The sequence below is a fragment of the Lygodium microphyllum genome, chromosome 21 (genome assembly GCF_053477565.2).
Source record: "Lygodium microphyllum isolate KBCC chromosome 21, Lygodium_microphyllum_v1.1.10, whole genome shotgun sequence".
Lineage (NCBI taxonomy): Eukaryota > Viridiplantae > Streptophyta > Polypodiopsida > Schizaeales > Lygodiaceae > Lygodium > Lygodium microphyllum.
The window spans coordinates 108,827,933-108,847,705 of record NC_141155.1 but is presented as its reverse complement, the minus strand read 5'-3'; the positions used below and the strand labels follow the sequence as shown (position 1 = coordinate 108,847,705).

General features: G+C 38.1%; 1 protein-coding gene across 3 annotated transcripts in view; it reads right to left on the bottom strand.

Annotated features, from left to right (window-relative positions):
* Window positions 1-11,453: 11,453 nt before the first annotated feature.
* LOC148018410 (carotenoid 9,10(9',10')-cleavage dioxygenase-like) overlaps window positions 11,454-19,773 on the bottom strand; it is a 52,568-nt gene continuing 44,248 nt past the window's right edge. For all 3 annotated transcript variants that reach the window (XM_087661163.1, XM_087661162.1, XM_087661164.1), the window contains exon 14: window positions 11,454-11,925. In XM_087661163.1, coding sequence (XP_087517289.1) covers window positions 11,902-11,925 — 24 coding nt within the window. In that variant the 3' untranslated portion in view covers window positions 11,454-11,901. The remainder of the gene's footprint in view (window positions 11,926-19,773) is intronic.

Sequence of the window (19,773 nt, the reverse complement as noted above, 5' to 3'; positions counted from 1 at the left end):
GTTACCCCGCATAAGGATCGGTTTCATTCCTATCGCAACATGGCATGTTTTGTGCAATTGGAAAATGAGTTGCATTCGATATTCTTGGCATTGGGAATGTCATGCTATAGTTTCTCTCATGCAACTCTTTTACTCTATATAATGTATATCATGTACCAGCTTTGACCAAAAGCCTTCTATTTGTTGGACAATTGGATGATGTTGGCTATTATGTATATTTCGATGATTCCATATGGAAGATTACCCATGGAAATCTTGTCTTTGCTTGAGGTGCCAGGCCTAGCAGCCACTATCCTTTATTTGTATCTAAGTCTCTTAACCATGTTTTGGTTGTGGCTAACATATCACTGCATCTTTATGGCACCATCACCTTGGGCACATGTTCTTAAAGGAATGAAAATGCTTACTCATTTGTAGTATCTTGTACCTCTTGATTACAAATGTTTTTATTCTTGTGATTGCCTTCAAGATGACTATCCTATGCTTGGTTTTGGCTTTGGTTGTGTAGCTAGATCTTGACCTTTATGAGATGAATGTGAAAACAACTTTTTTGCATGGGGACTTGCATGAAGATATCTATATGCAGTAGCCTAAGGGCTTTATAGAAAAGGGCAAGAAACACCTAGTGCGTAAGTTAAAAAAGAGCCTTTATGGCCTTAAGCAAGCACCTGGAGAATGGTACCATAATTTCAATGCTTTTATACATTTGCAAGGATATCCTTGTAGTGATATGGATCCATGTCTTTACACAAATGCAGCCTTATGATTTTGATACTCTATATGGATGATATGCTTATTGCTAGGAGAGATCATGATGACCTGGATGCTTTGAAGACTCAGCTCAAGTAGAGTTTTAAGAGGAAATGGAGCAAGCCTCCCATATTCTTGGTATGTGCATCACCTACAATCACTCTAAGGGGCTACTTTGCCTATCATAGTAGGCATATAAACAGAAGGTGCTTGAGCAATTCCATATGTAAGATCTTAAGCCTATTCGTTATCCTTTACATCTAAGTTTGTTTCTTAAGGAAATAAGTATGTGGTTTAGTTTCCCATTTCTTCCTTGACAAGGTAAAGGTGTGTGTGCACACATTGAATTTTAGAATGGCCTCAACATCAACATGGGTGGTTAGAATACAAGAAAGGATACTAGCACTAACAATGTTTTATTTCATCTGACATAGACTCTAGAGAAACTCTAAGTGTGTTTCTATAAAAGAGTGGATAGGGGCATATAAAAAGGGTAAAGAGCATTTGTACAATTATCTTTTTTTTGGCAATAATACAACTATGTCCTTTCACCTTCTAAGCTTCTTTCCTTTCCTTTCATGGTTGCCAGCCATCTCTCTCCTTTCTTGTCTTTCTTTCTCCATTTCCAATCTTTCTCTCTCCTCGTTTAGATTTTCTCTCTCATGTGCACTCTTCTTTCTTTCCTATAGTCTTCTCTCTCCTCTCAGGTTCCTTCATGACAAGTGGCATCAAAGCACTAGGTTTTTGATCCACTCTAACCATTTTTCTCTATCCAATTCTCAAAAATTCATTTCATAAAATTCTATTTCAAATAAGTACTCCAAGTGCAGGACATGGACTGTAACTAGTAGTGACTTGAAGGATACCTACAGTTGGAAGAAGACAAATCTGGAGACCTTTGAAGCTAGAAGGTACAAATATGGCAGTGGATGGTCAAAGTAGCAGGTCATCACTTAGTTTTAGGTAATTGTGACAAATTTTTTTTATGAGCGAGGCTTTACTGGAGTTAAGGAAGACTTAAGTCAAGGCTACTTTTAAAGACAGACCTTCACTTTCCTCTTTCCAAGCTCTCGTGGAATACTTATGCTTACAACCCCATTTATCTTTAAGATCTTCATCTTTCATGAAGAATGGATTGTTGAGAAAGCTTCCACGCTTCATGAGCTTCAAGTAGACTACCATTTTGAAGAGCTTTAATGGAGTAAAGGTCGGCCAAAACATCCTAAAGAGTCAATGCATTCTGGACTATTTCGAACTGCATGGGCCACAAAAATATGCAATATATGGCACTTATATATTGCCTCAAGCACTAGGCAAGCAAAACATCAAGAATGGAGCATTCTTCAAGAAACCCTAGAAAATTACAAAATAGCAGGGACAGCCATGGATCTTCTACAACAAGCTCCTCTGCAATCCACATCATAAAGCTTTGGTTAAGGAAGTTGCTGTCTTAAGGGTTTGAACTGTTTGAGTATCTCACTCTACTCTAACCAGGCATATCTGAACTATGGGATTTTGAAGAGATCAATCAGAACATTTGGAAGTATGTGTTTGGTGTTGATGACACTCTTAAAGCTTTAGAAGTGGAAGTTGTGCTGAGCTTGAGGTACAGAAAGGATCTCTATGCTAGAATGATTTGCTAAAGAATATAAAGGAGAGAATACTTCTAATATAGCTTGCACAGTTTGGCCCTGAACAGTCCATGAAGAGGCAAACTGAGATATGTTCTGATTAATATAAGCAGCCTCTACACTCAAGAAGTATGCAGACTTTAGACCTGGACTTGCAGGCACAATAATTTAAGCATTCACTCAATTTTCTATTACAGAGGCAATCTCGAGAGGAGATGCATGTCAAGACAAGTTTCCTTGAAGCAAAAGCACTATCAAGAGGCAGGTTCTTCTCTGACGAGGCCTACATCAAGGCTATTCAACTGAGATGAGCCAAGTTTGCAAGTGACAGAAAGTGCTTGGCATTGATGTTTTAGCACAGGTCTGGCAACTTGAATGGATGGCAACCTAAAGGTGTGGACAGCATAGGTCTAGCGACTGGAAGAGGGGAACCACATTTACAGGTCTTCCAGGGAACTCTTGCTATGCCTTCTCCTAAAAGAACTAGTACAGTTTGTTTAGCTGTCATTGAGCTCGTCATGCTAATGGAGAAGACCGAATACATGACTGAGATTGGAAGCATTTCCCAACCACTTCAGGAAGTTGACTTATGCAACACAGACGACAAACATGTTTCCCATTAGAGAGTCTAACAGCTACCAAGCAAGCCATTCTTGGGGAGATCTCTGAAGTCTTGATGGTTGTATGCAGAATCACAAGCTTCCATTGGCCCATCTGCCTTCGTGCTGGCACATCTTCGCATCTGTGGTGGTAAATACAATAGACAATGCAATGTGTCTAGTGTCTACTTTCGGAGAATTCTAGAATCACTTGTCATGACTTTTCACCCTTCAAAACTCTTTCCAATGCAGCCCTTGAGAATAATACAAAGTGAGGATAGATAGTACAGCAACTGAATATTCGGTCACTGCTCAGAAGAGAAACCCAGCATTGCAAGAAGTCAAAATATTTGAAGTTGTATTGTGACCTCTTTGTAACGGGAGTCTATTCTGAAGATTCATGTGCATAACAAGGTTGCTTGAACAAGCCAGAGTTTGAAGAAACTATCTTGGGGAAAAAAAAAAGAAAAAAAAACAAATTGAGTCTCCTAATCCATTGGTCTTTGCTCCCAAGATTGTACAAGGAGCTGGTCCTTCAACAAATGGGGATGATTGCTGTGAGACTTCTGCTTCTAGAAGGCACAAGAGATGTTGTAATTCCAAGAGGTCTCAGTGTTTGAAGAAGTATTGTGAATGCTATTAGGCATGTGCTGGCTATGCAAACGGTTGTCACTATTCTTACTTGAATTGATGCTCTAAGAACCTTTCTAGATGCTACACCTTGCCCATGCATCTGAGCATCAGTCAATTCAGTCTCCTTAGTCAATGCAGCAGCTATGTGATCAGTGTGTTCTATTTCAAATCCATTGCATTGTTGATAATAAAGTCAGTGTGTTGAGGTGCCACTGAATCCAGAATCGCATCTATGATATGTTGAAGCTATGAGTCGTATTCCGATCTCCTGTAAAACATTGACAAAATTGTAGGTGCCTATTCCAAGGGCTGTTCTTATCTAAAGATTGCTGGGATTTGAAATGTCTGAGAATGATGAGAAAGGTTTTCAAATCCATATTCTTGGATTGGACCGACACATCCCTCTCTGCATTCAAATTCCCATTAGAGCGTCCACAAGGCTTTCTCTGTTCCAATTCAGTAACATCAAAACAATCGAAATTCTGGAGTGTCTTGTTGCCACTGATTGTTTTCTTCTTCATTTCAGGACAACACTCCCATAAAGATCCTCAGAATTTTCAAAAACATCCACAACAGCAGTGGAGAAAGTGCAGTGCCTTGTTTGAGCTTGGTAATGCTAGCTTCCACATACTCTTTGGGGATTGAAAGGGCATACTTGAGATCTTTGAAAATATGCTAAAATACACTGGCATTCACAGTGGCAGCACAACAATCCCTTCCAAAGAAAATCGCTTTGCTTTTGTTAGGCTTGATCATGGCATCAAGGATTTGTCTATGGGGTAAAATTATTCAATTGGGCCAAGCATCTCCTTGGATGGCACAACCAATTTTCTGAGTTAACTGAGCATGCTGACATGGCATCATCATCTAAACCTTCCTCATTGAACAAGTTTGAAATCAGAGAAAAAAAAAATCCACGTAAGGCAGCTTTGTGCTGAAGTTTGCCACTGTATATGTTATATTAGCTACAATTGCAGCAACAGGAGAAGTTGTGGCAGCCGCAGTTCAGCAGTTGCAGTTGAATGAAGTTTTGTGTATTCATATTGGCTGGAAGATTAGCTGCACCTACATCTGGAGTATCAGCACTTTTGAAATCCCCATCTTTACATGAAGTGGCATCTAGATAACAAAGCAGTTTACTTACTCTTCTCAATGTCCTTTTGGTTCTTCAAATCATTCTAAATCAGAAGAAGACTAAATCTGCTTGCAAAGTGCTCCCGAGAACCGCCTCATTAGCTTCACCATGAAGTTTTTAGTTCAATAGTACACCAACTTATCAGTCTGAACTAACAGGGAAGATAGCAAGCAGCCTATCAAAATTTGAGGCATTGCATAATTTTCGAAATTCCGGGATTTGAGGTCATCTTTGAGGATGGATAAAGCTGGCTATGGCCAACTTTTTCAACAGCAAAACAGCTATGAAGCAAGTAGTTCTTTATTTGAAAATGTTGAAGCTTATAAGCAGCAACAAAGTTGGAGCATAGGAACACCTCCTAAGCAATGTGGACATTCTAAGGGCTCTAGGAAAAGCCATTCGCCATTGAGCCAATCTCCAACAAGAATAGATATTGTGGGTTAATCCTTGGTAATGACAGCATTTGTAGTCATGATTTTCAACAAGGCAATGTTGACTCTGAAATGTCTTATAGGAAGCAAGTGGCATCCAATAGCAATATTATGAGCATCATAGGAGACCTAGAATTCAGCAAGTCAATTGCTCACATGGCTGACATGATTGACGTATTGGCACATGCACCTATGAGTTTTTATGAAACCATGATGGCAGAAAAAGTATTAGATGCACTCCGGATAGAACGAGTACTTGCCCAACACTTGACATCTCATATTGATCGGGCAGTACAGCCATGCATTCTGAAAGCTCTCATAAATATTTATGGTAATGTTGTTTGCACGAAGACTTAGCACATGTACAAAACAAGCATATGTTGGTTGCATTGATTGCTATGGCTAATGCATCACTTAATGCAGCAGTTCAACAAGACTCACTGTAATCGTTACTAAATTTATACAGGAGTGAGTGTAGACAGCCACTCCTATGAGCAGCAATCATTTATTTCTTAGCCACATGCTTATTATGAGCACCATGGAAAGTAGTATGACTATTCTAATGCTGATCTAAATAGTGATGATTTGGGCAAAATTTTGTCTAAAGCCAATAGAGCTAGACATTTAACCAGTGACCAGATCAGAGAATTGCATGCTAAGGGGTTATGTTGTAGATGTGCTGAACCAATGTGCTCAAATCACAAAGACAATATGTAGAGCAAATAATGCAAAGATATTCCTGGTGATTGAATATTCTAACTAAGAGAACGAAAAAGATATTGTTGAAGGCAATCTTGATGCAAGTCACATGGAAGAACTTCAATTCAAGGAAGAAGATCATGGGCAGATTGTTGATCAAGTTGAAGATCATGAGCAAATTACTGATCGAGTTGCCCCAACCACAGTGAATATACAAGATGATGCAGTGAATATCTCAACATATACAGCCTTGTATGCTTTTAAGTGCATCAGTGGACAAGCAAAGATTAATCTTATGCTGATGGTTGAGGATTACATCCATGAAACACTGATTAATTCAACTCTGTTTGCTCATGATTTTTTGGAATTGTTGGCCCAATGGATGGCAATGATCTCAACTTTCCTTTTGATCCTAGAGGTTAGAGGATCATTTTTGAAAGGAAAAGCTCGGTTTAGACATGCTCTTTCAAGCAAGTTATGTCGGATTCATTTTTGTTGGCATTGTTCCGTCTCTCATAGACTGCCCAGAGTTCTCTATTTTAAACCAGATTTGACTTTGCACTATGGACAGGAAAGACAATATACATGAGCTGAAAGCATTTAAAAAGAGCTTCATTTGGATATATAACATACCCAATTAGAATCTCCTACTAAAAGTTATCTCAGATTTACTACAACAGGGTCCTATAGTAGATAACATATTGTTCCATGTTTGCAACTCTTATCTGGCCACATATTTGTGATCAAGTATTGGATTTTATCCTTTTCCATTGATGTACATACAATATACTTCATCATAGCTCCTTTATTCATTCAAGATTATTGGATTCCCCACTGAGTTATAAAATGTAATGTCTGAACAGATAGTACTCTGTTCTATTCCTATCCCATATATTGTAATAAGTTCTAATCTTGTTTTTTAGGACAAACATTTAGGCAGGGATAGAATATAAGAGAGTGGGTAAGAACATATAAAAAAGGTAAAGGATATATGTACAGCTAAGAAAAAATTTCGCAATAATACAAAATTTTCCTTTCACCTTCCAAGCTTCTTTCTTGTCCTTTCATGGCTGTCAGTTCTCTCTCTTATTCTTTCCCGTCTTTCTCTCTCCATTTTTACTCTCTCCTCATCTAGAATTTCTCTCTCCTCTGCACTGTTCTTCCTCTTTCTTGCAATCTTCTCTCTCCTCTTTCTCTTTCCTCTCAAGTCCATGACAATTTCTCAAGCAAATGAATAGTTTAGTTCCCTATTTCTTTCTTGTCAAGTTGAAGAAGTGTATGCATGCACTAACTTTCAAAACGGCTTCAAAACCAACATGGGTAGTTAAAATAAGAGAGAGGATACTAGCACTACTGACTAACCTAAGTATTAACTTTGAAAGTACTTATGGGTTATCGCTTCACATCATACAAAGTATGAAGCACGCAATTTCTTTGAAAGTAATTATGGATGATCTCTTCACATCATAGAAAGTATGAACCATGGAGAAAAATGTGGGTGTTCCAAGAGAGTTTGTGAAGCTGTAATATTGGATTGTCCAAATTGAATCACAACTTTGGGATGCTTTTCTAATCAAAGAAATTAGGCATTCCAATTAAAAGGAAAAAACTCAACTAATGGTTATTTGATTATAATTTCTAATGCAATATACAATACATTACATGTATATTTGCATCCGTGCCATGTCTTTGCATTTCGATGGTACTTCTTTTCTATCATGTTATGTACTTTCCATATTACCATGAAAGATGTTCAGCTAACAAACTTTAATGGAGATGGCAAGAGAGAAAAGGGAACTCTATCAACACTTGTAGGTTCGAGAAATAAATTTACCATGGGTGATCCTTTATGTCACTACTTATATGCAACAAGGGTAAGAGTTGAGGTCAGATTTGAAATTGGATTTTCATAAAGTATTAAAACTTTATCATGTTTGTCTAACCTACATAAATAAGGTTGTGTAGTGAAAGGCCTAAAAATTAAATTTACTTAAAATTCAATAGCAACTTCATGTGCTATACCAATATATTTACTTAGGGATAAGTTGAGCAATGATACTTTTCTCATGTTCTCGTCTAATTAAATTTGGTTCATGTGCTTAATACTTTCCTCAATACAATCGTGAAAAATATTTAGCTTTAAAAAAAGCTTGGAGAAAAGGAGAAAAATGAGGATGCTACAAACACTTTTACTTTGGAGTGGTAGAATAAGTATTATTTAAAGGCTCAAACAACATGACAATTTTGAGAGAGAAAAAAAAATTATCACGTAGCTTACCTACTAGGTTGCATTATGTTGAGGCAAACCTCTTGACTTTTCTCAAATCCTCACAAGCTTTACTTAGACTTTCCTACCACAGAGAGAGAGAGAGAGAGAGAGAGAGAGAGAGAGAGATGTGAACATACTTTTAAATGCCTCAAAGGTGTATAGACAAAGAGACATTCATTAAAATCTATTTCCAATCCACTTCAAGGTGGCATTGAGATAAAAGAAACCCACATCAAGAAAACCAAGTACTTTGTATATGTGTAGAGAGAGAGAGAGAGAGAGAGAGAGAAGAAGAAGAAAAGGGAGATGGTTATATTAATATCTACTAGAGATCAAATAAATCTATGAGACAAACTCATGTACAAGATAATATCCTTATGATATCATGAGTAAAAAGTAAAAAATCCTATCTAGTGTCCAATGAATGCGCGCCTTATCATCTAGGTGAGCTATCTATACAAGTATGTCCATCTCGGGACATGAGACTATATGTATGTGAGATTCAACAATGCCATGTGAATCTAAGTCCATCTAGTGAGGATGAGGGGTATAAGATGTGATAGCTTGGGTGGGTTTCCTTTTTTGGGTTTTTTCGACGGTTGGTGGTGTGGGGGGCTCCTAAGTATCTCTTGGGTACAAGAGGTCACATAGCAAGCCAATTCCATCTCATGCTGCCATCAAATCCAAGTAACCTCTCTATGGTGTGAGTATGGCACCCTCTAGCTCAAGGTGTAGGGTCATGTGACTTTGATCTTCAATGCCCTCTATAAGGATATCCCTCTTAGCCTCACAATTGCTATATCTCTATGCCGCTAAACTAGTGTTGCCTCTTCATAAACTCTGTCAAGACTATTTGTTGTACTTCGCCCCGTGTACTTGCCACTAGTAGGGATACTCTGACTCTTTGGATCTCCATTATATAGTGGCCCAAATATCTCTAATTTTGTTTCCTCATCATCAACTGTATGGCTTACTTCCCCTAGAACAATGTGTGATATTTCTCTTGTGTATGAGCATATGCAATACATCTACATAAGAAATGTTCGTCCATCTCTACCTCCTTATGGCATAGTCTGTCTATCCTCTCCTCCCTACAGACTCGTGAAGCTAAACCTCTCTAACTTGGCCGATGGTATGCAACAATACATGTACAAGGGTTTGACAATGAATCCATCCTCGGTGAGGCTCATGAAAAGATCTCTGTAGTGGTACATCTTCATGAGAAGGGGGGGTCAAGGCCACCACAAAGTGTTGTGTATGTCTTTGACATAGGTCTTCCATGATGATTATCTTCCTCTCCATCCATGTGAGCTAGATTGAGTTGAGGTCATACATGTCGATAACATATCTCCCAAGTTGTTGCTCCACCTACCACCCCCCTCATGGGCCATCTCTCTTGAGAAGTCACCAAATTCTCTCCATGGCAACCTGTCAGCTGTCATGCTCAATGATGATATGAGAGAGAGCCTCTACCTCTATGGGTAGCGCAACAAACTCTACTCTAAGAATCTCATATGACACTAAGGGTTTTCCGCATATCATTCATGACAACAAAATAATTTCGGGCCTCTCGTAATTGTGTCCAACTTGTGTGATCTCATTAATGTAGCCCAAATAGTTTTGGTGATAGTGAAAACCTTGCTTAACACCAATGGTGCTAGCAATCACAAGGCACCTGACTCATCCCACTTCTCACTCATATAGTGCATATAAGCCCCATATCATAATTGATGGCACTCTTAGGGTCAAGATTCATTGTAGTGGTCTATCCCTTAGCACCACATCAAATGCTTTGCCAAAATCAACAAAGCAGTAGCGTAGACTCTATCTACTAGTCCTAGCCTATTCAATCATACATCACCTAGTGAAAATGTGATCCATTGTGGAGAATCCTTGTCTAAATCATGCCTCTTGCTACCCACATGGACTTTGGCTCAACATGGGTGCTCAACTCCATCTCCAACAATGCTCTATATGTCAACCAACAAATGACCAATCATACTAATCCAATAGTTCCCAAGATCAAAGTATGAAAGCAAGGAATGGTGCAAGGACGTCCACTACATATACAAAATGCTTACCCTAGGTATCAATGTGATCTAGTGACAGTCCATGTTGTATTCTCTTGAGAGCTTGTTCCACCATGCTATTCATGAAGAAAATCAAGGATGTGGGATGTGGCTCAACCGGCTACAATGGAGAAAGCTCGTGTGTCACATCATACAAAAACTCTGCATAAACTTGCCATGTCCTTGGATTCTTAGCCGACTCTGCCATCTAGGCTCTCTAAAGCTTTGCCATACTATAGTGGTAACTTTACTCCTAAAGATCAAAGGAAGGTCCCAACAATCTCTCTCCTTGTACTCTTACCAATTCCCAACAAACGAAGCGGGTCACTCTCTCTCAACCTCTCTTTGTGATCTACCCAAGTGCAATATCCACCCAAAATTGTCAGTAATATGACTAACAATCCTTATCATACCCAGTGTTCTATAGTGTGATCCCCACCCTTGAGATATGTGTGGCTCATATATAGTGAGGGAATCTCATGATGACTGTGGAGTGCATGATTGAAGGGAGTTGTGAGGTGAGTATAAATAGTGATGCCGATGGGTCCAATTGTAGTAATCCCTTGTACACATCGTGTCCAAATGTCAAGAAGCTCATGTGTGAAGTGGGAGTGTGAGGTGGTAGAGAGAGAGAGAGTAGCAATACGGAAACAACCTACTTGGCTCATCAAACACACTAAATGATCTATCGGAATCAACTTTAATCTTTGTCCAAAGAATAGCACATTTTCTCTAGCTTTTAGATCTCTCATATATTTATCCAAGTTAATAGAAACCTAGAAGTTGGTGTGAGAATGTTGAGAATGAATGCTTAACATATATAGCATGTCATGTTGAAACTGGATGTCAAATATTATTTGTAACATCAAGATCAAACCTCTCCCAAGATATTGCCCCTACAAGTAGAGAGAGGAATTGCCAAAAAGATAATTATGAGCAAGGGACAATGGAGCTTGGGCATCCCAAGAAGTGGCAAGCACGATAAGTTTCTCTAAATCTTAGCGCAAACAAGGGGAGCAATAGAAATGAAATAAAATAATTTACAATTGCCTACAAAAGGACAAAATGATCTTTCGGACAATCACTTACAATGATAACTAATGAGACAAATTGTCAAGAAAAGAAAAAGTAAACTTAGAATAAAAGGTAAAGGATCCTAACTAAGACTATCATGAGTAAAGTTACTAACAAAGGTAATAAGATGTCAAAAGGATAGGGTATAAAACATGGCATGGTGTACATAACACAAAGACATAGCAATCATATACGAGTCAAGTATACATGTAGCAATCCCAATGATACAATAGGGACACACATCATCCCAAGAAAACTCTCATTGATGCATTGTCACATAGCCTCAATCTTGTCCCATATAAAGAACTTGGTGGACTTGTTCTAACTTGAGTAATAATCTTATATGTAACTTTGTCTCCTTAAGAATTCACCTATTTCCACTTTTCACCTTTCTTAATATTACACTCATGCATTAAAACCCACACCTTGATCAATTTCATAAGACTAAAGTATAGATACACTTGTTTATATTGAATCATTTTGCTCTGCATTTAAATTCTCTCATCCGAGAAATGCAAAATGGTTAAATCCTTATGAACAACATTCTTCAATCATTTCACACATGCAAATAGTTTGCCTCGACTTGGCAATCTTGTCACCCAATCAATGGATCACTTCTGTGATTGTAATTGTTCCTACAAAAAATAAAATAAAAAGATTGCATTTTAGAGAGTTAAAGGAAACATCGCAAACAAGTAGAGTTGAATATTTGAAAATAATGGCATGTACATCTATTAAAAATGAGGAAAAATGAGACTACCATGAAGCACTTGGCCAAGTATCAAGACTCTTGCTAACCTTGTTAGACATATATTAAACACAACCACCAAGGATTCATGGACTCCTTTTCAAGGAATAATATCTTCTTTAAACTTTAAATAAGTATGCAATTTCTTTGGTCGAGCCAAGTTGTACGCATATTATTTGGAGAGAGCTCTTTACATAAGTATGCAATTCCCTATATATAGGTACTCTAATGGCCAAGTCAAATAGTTAAAAGGCCTTCACATATGATAAGTATATCCAAGACATCTGACAATGAAAATGCACATTTTAACCTTGGTCACATGAGGTTTCTAACATTTGAAAAGTTGTCTATAATTGAATGGTATATCTACACTATCCTTAACTAAAAGAGAACTCTCCCAAGGATGATCTTCTTACGAGATACCCTAAAAGTAAAAGCATCCTCAAACAATCTTAGTGGCACATCTCCAAACTCAATTATAATATGTATAGCGCCAAAAGAGATTGCAGTAAAGGCTATTGCCACCACTTCATTTTAAAAGCAATGCTTCTCCACAAGTACTCCAATTTTGGAACGAAGTGAAGCATGCCAAATATCCACTAAGCTACATGACCAAGCCACCAAAATTCACTAAATTTTATGCTACTAGCTCTAGTTGCAAAGTATTTTCCAATCTAAGCAACAAAAACTTTTCACAATGTAGTGGCTCTTCTTTGGTAGCCTGTGTTGAGCTAACAATGCATTATAAACTTATTAGCTCTTCAACATAGCCCCAAAACATGTAAATTAGCAAAAGTTTCATTAAATGGTGCATGAGTGAAAGTACAACACTAGTTTAGGTCATGGGTCTAATTCGTAGTGTCACATCTTTAATGTCTAGAGACACTAGGTAGACACACTACATTGACACTTTAATGAGTCTCCACACCACATGAATTACATGGGCATTTCCAAAAATTGGCAAATTCTAACACCCCCTGCAATGCCAATGTGATGAAGTACAAGGATACTCAATCACCAAAGGATAATAAGATTAAGTATGTTCGGAAAGCCTCAATCTTCTTGTGTAGGTACATACATCAAGCTAATCACTCCTGCATAGCATCTCTCTCTCACATAATGGTAATGGACATCAAATATGTTTCATCGAAGTATGAAATACAAGATTTCGTATTGCTGCAATAGCACTCTTTAAGTGTCAAAAAGAATGAGCGTAGGACCCCCCAATGAAATATGTAGATCACCCAACAATGTGTAACCATACACGTTCCATTGATACCATGAAGGCTACTCTGTACTCCGCCTCACAAGACGAGGTAGCCACTATTGGCTATTTCTTACTTAGCCAAGAAATGCACGAGCGGCCCAAAAAGAAACAATGTCTACTAGTAGACTACCTAGTGTATGAATCACCAGTCTAATCTGAATCAATGTAAGCCGATAGATGCAAGTATTCCCCATGATAAATAATAATATATCTGTGACATTAATGTGACATTAAAGTGATAATTAATGTGACATTAAGGTCACAAATATTGAATGTGACATTAAGATAAATCATGGGGAACACGCACAAGGATGATCGTCCGGGCTCTTGGGCGCTCGAACGGGGTTAAGGGGAGCCTAGTACTAAAAAGAGTCCAAGAATAGTAGGACTCACCAAGGTTTGACAGCTGGCAATCGGATCACAATGGTCTGGCCAGCAATATACTAGGCAAGGCAAGGAGGTGAAAGGAATCACTCTTGCTCATTCATCCCGACTACTTTCTCTGGTTTTATGGTCTTCTCAGAATCATCTGTCATTGATATCAGAGCTGACGGGTTTAGTTGTGTGGATCTATGGAGTTCTTCAACGCAAACGCAGTCGACGGGTTTCAGTCGTCCCACTATTCATTTCAATCGACGGGTCAGTCGACGGGTTTCAATCGTCCCGCTATTCATTCTAATCGACGGGTCTTGCCTCGTCGACTCGTGAAGGATTCGTGAAGCCGCTGGTCAAAAGCGCCTGGTGACACGTCACATAAAATGTGACGTGACGATTATCTACGTTACGAATTTTATGGCGGGGGGGATATCTTTTACATGAAACACCGTATGCTGGATCGTGCACCGCCGAATCCTGGCTCACGCCCGTCTGTAAATGCACCAACGGATCACACGTTTTTTCCCCTTTTCGCAGGCTGAAACTAAAGCTATTTTCTGATGCATGTGTGATCAGTCGATTGCACATTTTGGAATTTTTCTCACCAGCCTTGACTGCACTTGCATCACAAGTACAAGCTCAGCAGAGAACAAGTTCAGGAAAGGTGCATTGATGCCCTGCGTGATTATTAAGAAGGGGGCTGAATACTAGTCGTTTCTACGAAAAATCTCCATTTCCTGTGTGACCGACTTTGTTCAGGCGATAAAATTTGTTCCTTACTCTTCGGGTTTATTTACAAACCAACAACAACTGCCTGCCATTAAAATCAGGGAAGTACTTTACTTTGTATACAAATTTCTTATCTTTGCTTTCCAATTCCAATGTATTAATGGCAGAAAGAGAGAAAAAGAGAGTAATGGAAGGTTCTAGTTCTGGGGACCACCCTATGGTAGATCCCCATGAACCAGAGATGCAAGAAGAACAGTGGGAAGAATTTTTTGCTACAGGAGAACAATTTGATGATCTTACTGCTCGTGTGCAAACTCAAGGGGTTCAAATGGAATTTTTAACCCAAACACTCACTCAAATAAAATCTCAATTAACTTTATTGTTAGAAAGAGATAAAAATAAGATAGAAACCTCAGATGTCCCATCTTCATCGAAAGATTTAGATGTGACCATGCGAGATCTTAAGGAACCCCACCACAAATTGAGGGATAATCCAGTTCTAAAGGATATGAAACCCCCTCAGTTTCACGGGGAGGAAAAAGATAGAAATAAAGATACAATCTTTAATTTCCTCCAAAAATGGGAAGATTTACATAAACTTAAAAATACCCTAACACATCTTCAAGCACTGGAGGCTAGTTTAACTTTGGGGCCCAAAGCATATAAGTGGTGGCGAACTTCAAAGGAGGCAAATAAAATACCTGAAACTTGGGCTCAATTTGGATCCGTCTTTTTGAAAGAATTCCTTCCGGAAATGAAATGGAAAGAAATTGGGAAGATTGGGATTATGTCATACAAAAGGGAAGACCCCTGCTGACATATTTGGAGGAATATCGTGAGATAATCCTCAAATTGGAAGGAATATATGAATTTCAAAAGACAAGAGGATTCATTAGGAGACTAGATAAAGCCTGTAAAAAGGAAGTAAAAAGGAGTTCACCTAAGACGCTGGAAGAGGCAATTAAATTTGCATTAATTAATGAAGATAGTATGCGTCCAGATACACTCACTAGTCTCACTGATATGGAGCCCAAGTCTAAGGAATTGGAAACCTCAAAATTTGTGGACAAATTTAAAAGGAAAATGCCATTCTTTAAGGGTAAAAAACAACATTTTAAAAAGAAACCATATGTGAGGCCAAAGTTAAGTCTTGATGACTTTGATAAGGCCAAAAAAGAAATGTTGTGTTTCAATTGCCTATCCCCTAACCATGCTGCTTGAAATTGCCCTCAAAAGAAAAAGGGGGAAGACAAAGGAAAGGATAAGGACAAGGGCAAGGGAAAAGAAAAACAAATCTATGTAGTGCAGACCTTAGAATTAAAAGGGCATGAAAAGTATAAATCTTTAGAGATCTTGCACATGGATGTACAACACAAGTGTTGTATGTCAACTTCTATGTGCCAGCCTACTTTTGGGCCACATGATTTACTTAGAGTACATGGATTGATAGCTAGAAAGAGAGTTAGAGTCATGATTGATGACTCTGCTACACATAATTTTATTAGTTATGTACTTGTCAAAAAATTTAAACTTCCCCAACAAAAGAGTGGGCATCAATATGTTGTTCGTATGAGGCAAGGCCAAGACAATAAGATATGGGATACAATGGTATCCAATTTGGAAATTGAGATTCAAGGATATAAAGATAAACTTGATTTCCAAATTATGAACATGGAAAGAGCTGATATTGCTCTAGGGAGGGAGTGGCTATGGGGATTGGAACCATCCTTAAAACGTAGTTACCATCATAATACACTGGAATTTGAAAGGGATGGTAAGACTTTTGTCATTCAAGGTAAACATCAAGTATCTGATAATCCTTTGCTGTGTTCTACTAAAGTTCAGAAGCTGATAAAGAAGGAAGTTTGTGAGGTATACATGTTATGGTCTCTTCCTATACAAAACACTTTTACTTTTTGTAATATAAAGTAACAATTTTCTTATGTTTGTGAGTTGAATGTAAACAATGAATTAAGTAGTTTGCTAGATGATTTTAAAGATGTGTTTCCTTCTGATTTACCAAGTGGCCTTCCACCAGATAGGGGTGATATAAATCACCCAATTGACACAAATAAGGATACACACCCTATTTCTAAACCACCGCATAGGTTAAGTGAAACACAGCATCAAGAAGTTGAAAGACAAATTAAGGATTACCTTGATAAAGAGTTTATACAACCCAGTAATTCACCTTGGGCTTCACCAATTTTATTGGTAAAGAAAAAAGATGGTTCTATGCGACTTTGTGTTGACTAAAGAGCACTTAATAAAATAACGGTGAAGAATAAATTTCCTATGCCCAGAATGGAAGATCTTTTTGATCAATTGCAAGGGGCAAATTCTTCACAAAGATAGATTTAAGATCAGGTTATCATCAAGTAAGAATTAAGGCACAAGATGTTCCCAAGTTAGCATTTCGTACTAGATACGGGCATTATGATTTTTTGGTGATGCCTTTTGGCCTCACTAATGCACCAGCTACCTTTATGAAGCTGATGAATAGTGTTTTATGGCCCTATCTAGAACATTTTGTAGTAGTCTTCTTGGATGATATCTTGATCTTTAGTAAATCAAGAGAAGAACATTTGGATCACTTACGATTAGTATTCCAACTGTTAAGAACGCATTCCCTTTATGCGAAGAAAACTAAATGTAAATTCTTTGCACAAGAGGTCAAATATTTGGGGCATATTATCTCGAAAGAGCAAATCAACATGGATCCAAAAAAAGTAAGGGCAATTATTGAATAGCCATCTCCAAGAAACCTGGAAGATCTGCAAATCTTCCTAGGTTTATCTGCATTTTATCGTAGATTCATTCAAGATTATGCCAAAATAGTTGTTCCAATGACAGACCAACTTAAAGGGAAAGGAAAGAGCTTCAATTAGGGAACAAACCAATATGAAAGTTTTCAAAAACTTAAGGTAGCTATTGCTATAGCTCCAGTATTATTAATAGTGGATCCCAATAAACCATTTGTGGTTGAAGCTAATGCCAGTTGCTTTTGAAAGCAAGAAATTAGACCGTGCAAAACAGAATTATTATGTTTATGAGAGGGAGTTGTATGCAATAGTACATGCAATGAAGAAATGGAGGCACTATTTGTACGGTGCCAAACTTTTGATTTCATCGGATCATGAAAGCATTAAGTGGCTTAATGATCAACCGGATTTACACCGGCGTAAAGCCAGATGGACCGAACTCCTCCAAGAGTTCGACTATGAGATAAGATATAGAAAAGGAAAGTATAATATAGTAGCTGATGCACTGAGCAGAATGCCCATCATTAATGAATTGAGTTTTACTCAGTTCACTTCCAACTTGCTTGAATCTTTAAAAGAAAAATGCCAAGTTGATCCAGCATATTCCAACATATGGGAAGCAATAAAAAATCGGGATCCAAATTAAAGTGCTTCTACTGAGGAAGGAATATCTGAGGATGTTCAACAAGGAAATGGAGCATCAGGGGTTGCTCAAACTGGATTCAAGTGGAAGAATTTTACCATTGATAATGGTTATTTACTCTACAAGGGTAGGGTATGTGTCCCGAAAGATATAGAAATAAGGCGCCAGATACTCTTTGAGTGTCATGATACCCCTAGCGCGGGACATACAAGAGTTAATAAGACTTATAGTCTTATTAAAAGGCAGTTCTATTGGCCTGGAATGAATAAGGACGTCCTTGACTATGTGGTCAAATGTAATAAATGCCAGGTTAATAAAGCTGAAAGATTGAAAATGGAAGGACTTCTCCATCCACTAGAGATTTCTTCGGGAGAATGGGAGAGTATCTCCATGGACTTTATTGTTGCTCTACCTAGAACACAGAGGGGGCACGACTCTGTGTGGGTGATTGTGGATAGGTTAACCAAAATGGCTAGGTTTATTCCAACTTCAACCAGAATTGGCTAGATTGTTTGTAGAGAACATATACCGATTGTATGGCCTTCCGGCAAATATAATTTCTGATCGGGATAGAAAATTTGATAGCCAATTTTGGCATGCGATATTTAGGAAATTGGATACTAAACTTAGCATGAGTACGGCGGATCACCTGCAAACAGATGGGCAAACTGAAAGGGTTAACCAAATTCTTGAAGATATGCTTAGGGCATATGTAAGTAAAAGGCAAACTAATTGGGAAGAGTATTTACCGATAGCAAAGTTTGCATATAATAGTGCCAAACACTCTTCCACTGGATATAGTCCATTTATGTTAATGTATGGGTTTCAGCCCAGAGCTCCTTTTGCAGTAGGACTGCATAAGGAAAGGGTTCATGCAACCAAAGATTTTTTGGAGGATATGAATAGTATGTTAAAATTTGCTCAAGAAAATATTAAAAAAGCTCAAAATCGAGCTAGAGCATATGCAGATCCTCACCGAAGAGACATCTCCTTTGAAGAAGGAGAATTGGTCTATCTTAAGGTGCCTGAACAAACTAAAACTATGAAAAAGGGACAATGTCCAAAGCTTTCACCAAGGTATTGTGGTCCTTTTATAATACTTAAAAAGGTGGGAGAATTGGCTTACAAGCTCCAACTACCTACTAGTAGTAAATACATCCAGTTTTTCATGTAAGTAAATTAAGGAAGAAGCTGGGTGATTTGGATAATCTAATCTTAAATGATGACATTGAGGAGCTATTCAATGACCAATCTAATCTACATGAACCAAAAAGAATATTAAATGTTCGTAATAGACAAACAAGAAATACTATTTATCAAGAATGTTTGGTTAAGTGGAAAGATTGTTCAGAAGAAAGCTTAACATGGGAGCGAGTAAGTACTTTAAAGAAAAGGTTTCCCGATTTACAGTTAGACCTTCCAAGTATCGTTTTCAAGGATGAAACCGATTCTTAAGGGGAAGGAAATGTGACATTAATGTGACATTAAAGTGATAATTAATGTGACATTAAGGTCACAAATATTGAATGTGACATTAAAGTGACATTTAATATGACATTAAGGTAAATCATGGGGAACACGCACAAGGATGACCATCCGGGCTCTTGGGCACCCGAACGGGGTTAAGGAGAGCCTAGTACTAAAAAGAGTCCAAGAATAGTAGGACTCACCAAGGTTTGACATCTGACAATCGGATCACGATGGTTTGGCCAGCAATATACTAGGCAAGGCTAGGAGGTGAAAGGAATCACTCGTGCTCATTCATCCCGACTACTTTCTCTGGCTTTACGGTCTTCTCAAAGTCATCTGTCAATATCTAAATAAGTACATTCCAAATATCTAAAGATCCATTTAACAGCTTGCCAATGTATGCTCTAAGGCCTGTGTATATACTTATCCACCTGAGATATTGCATACTAAATGTCAAGGTGTCATCAATTTTAGAGTACTACGCACGAG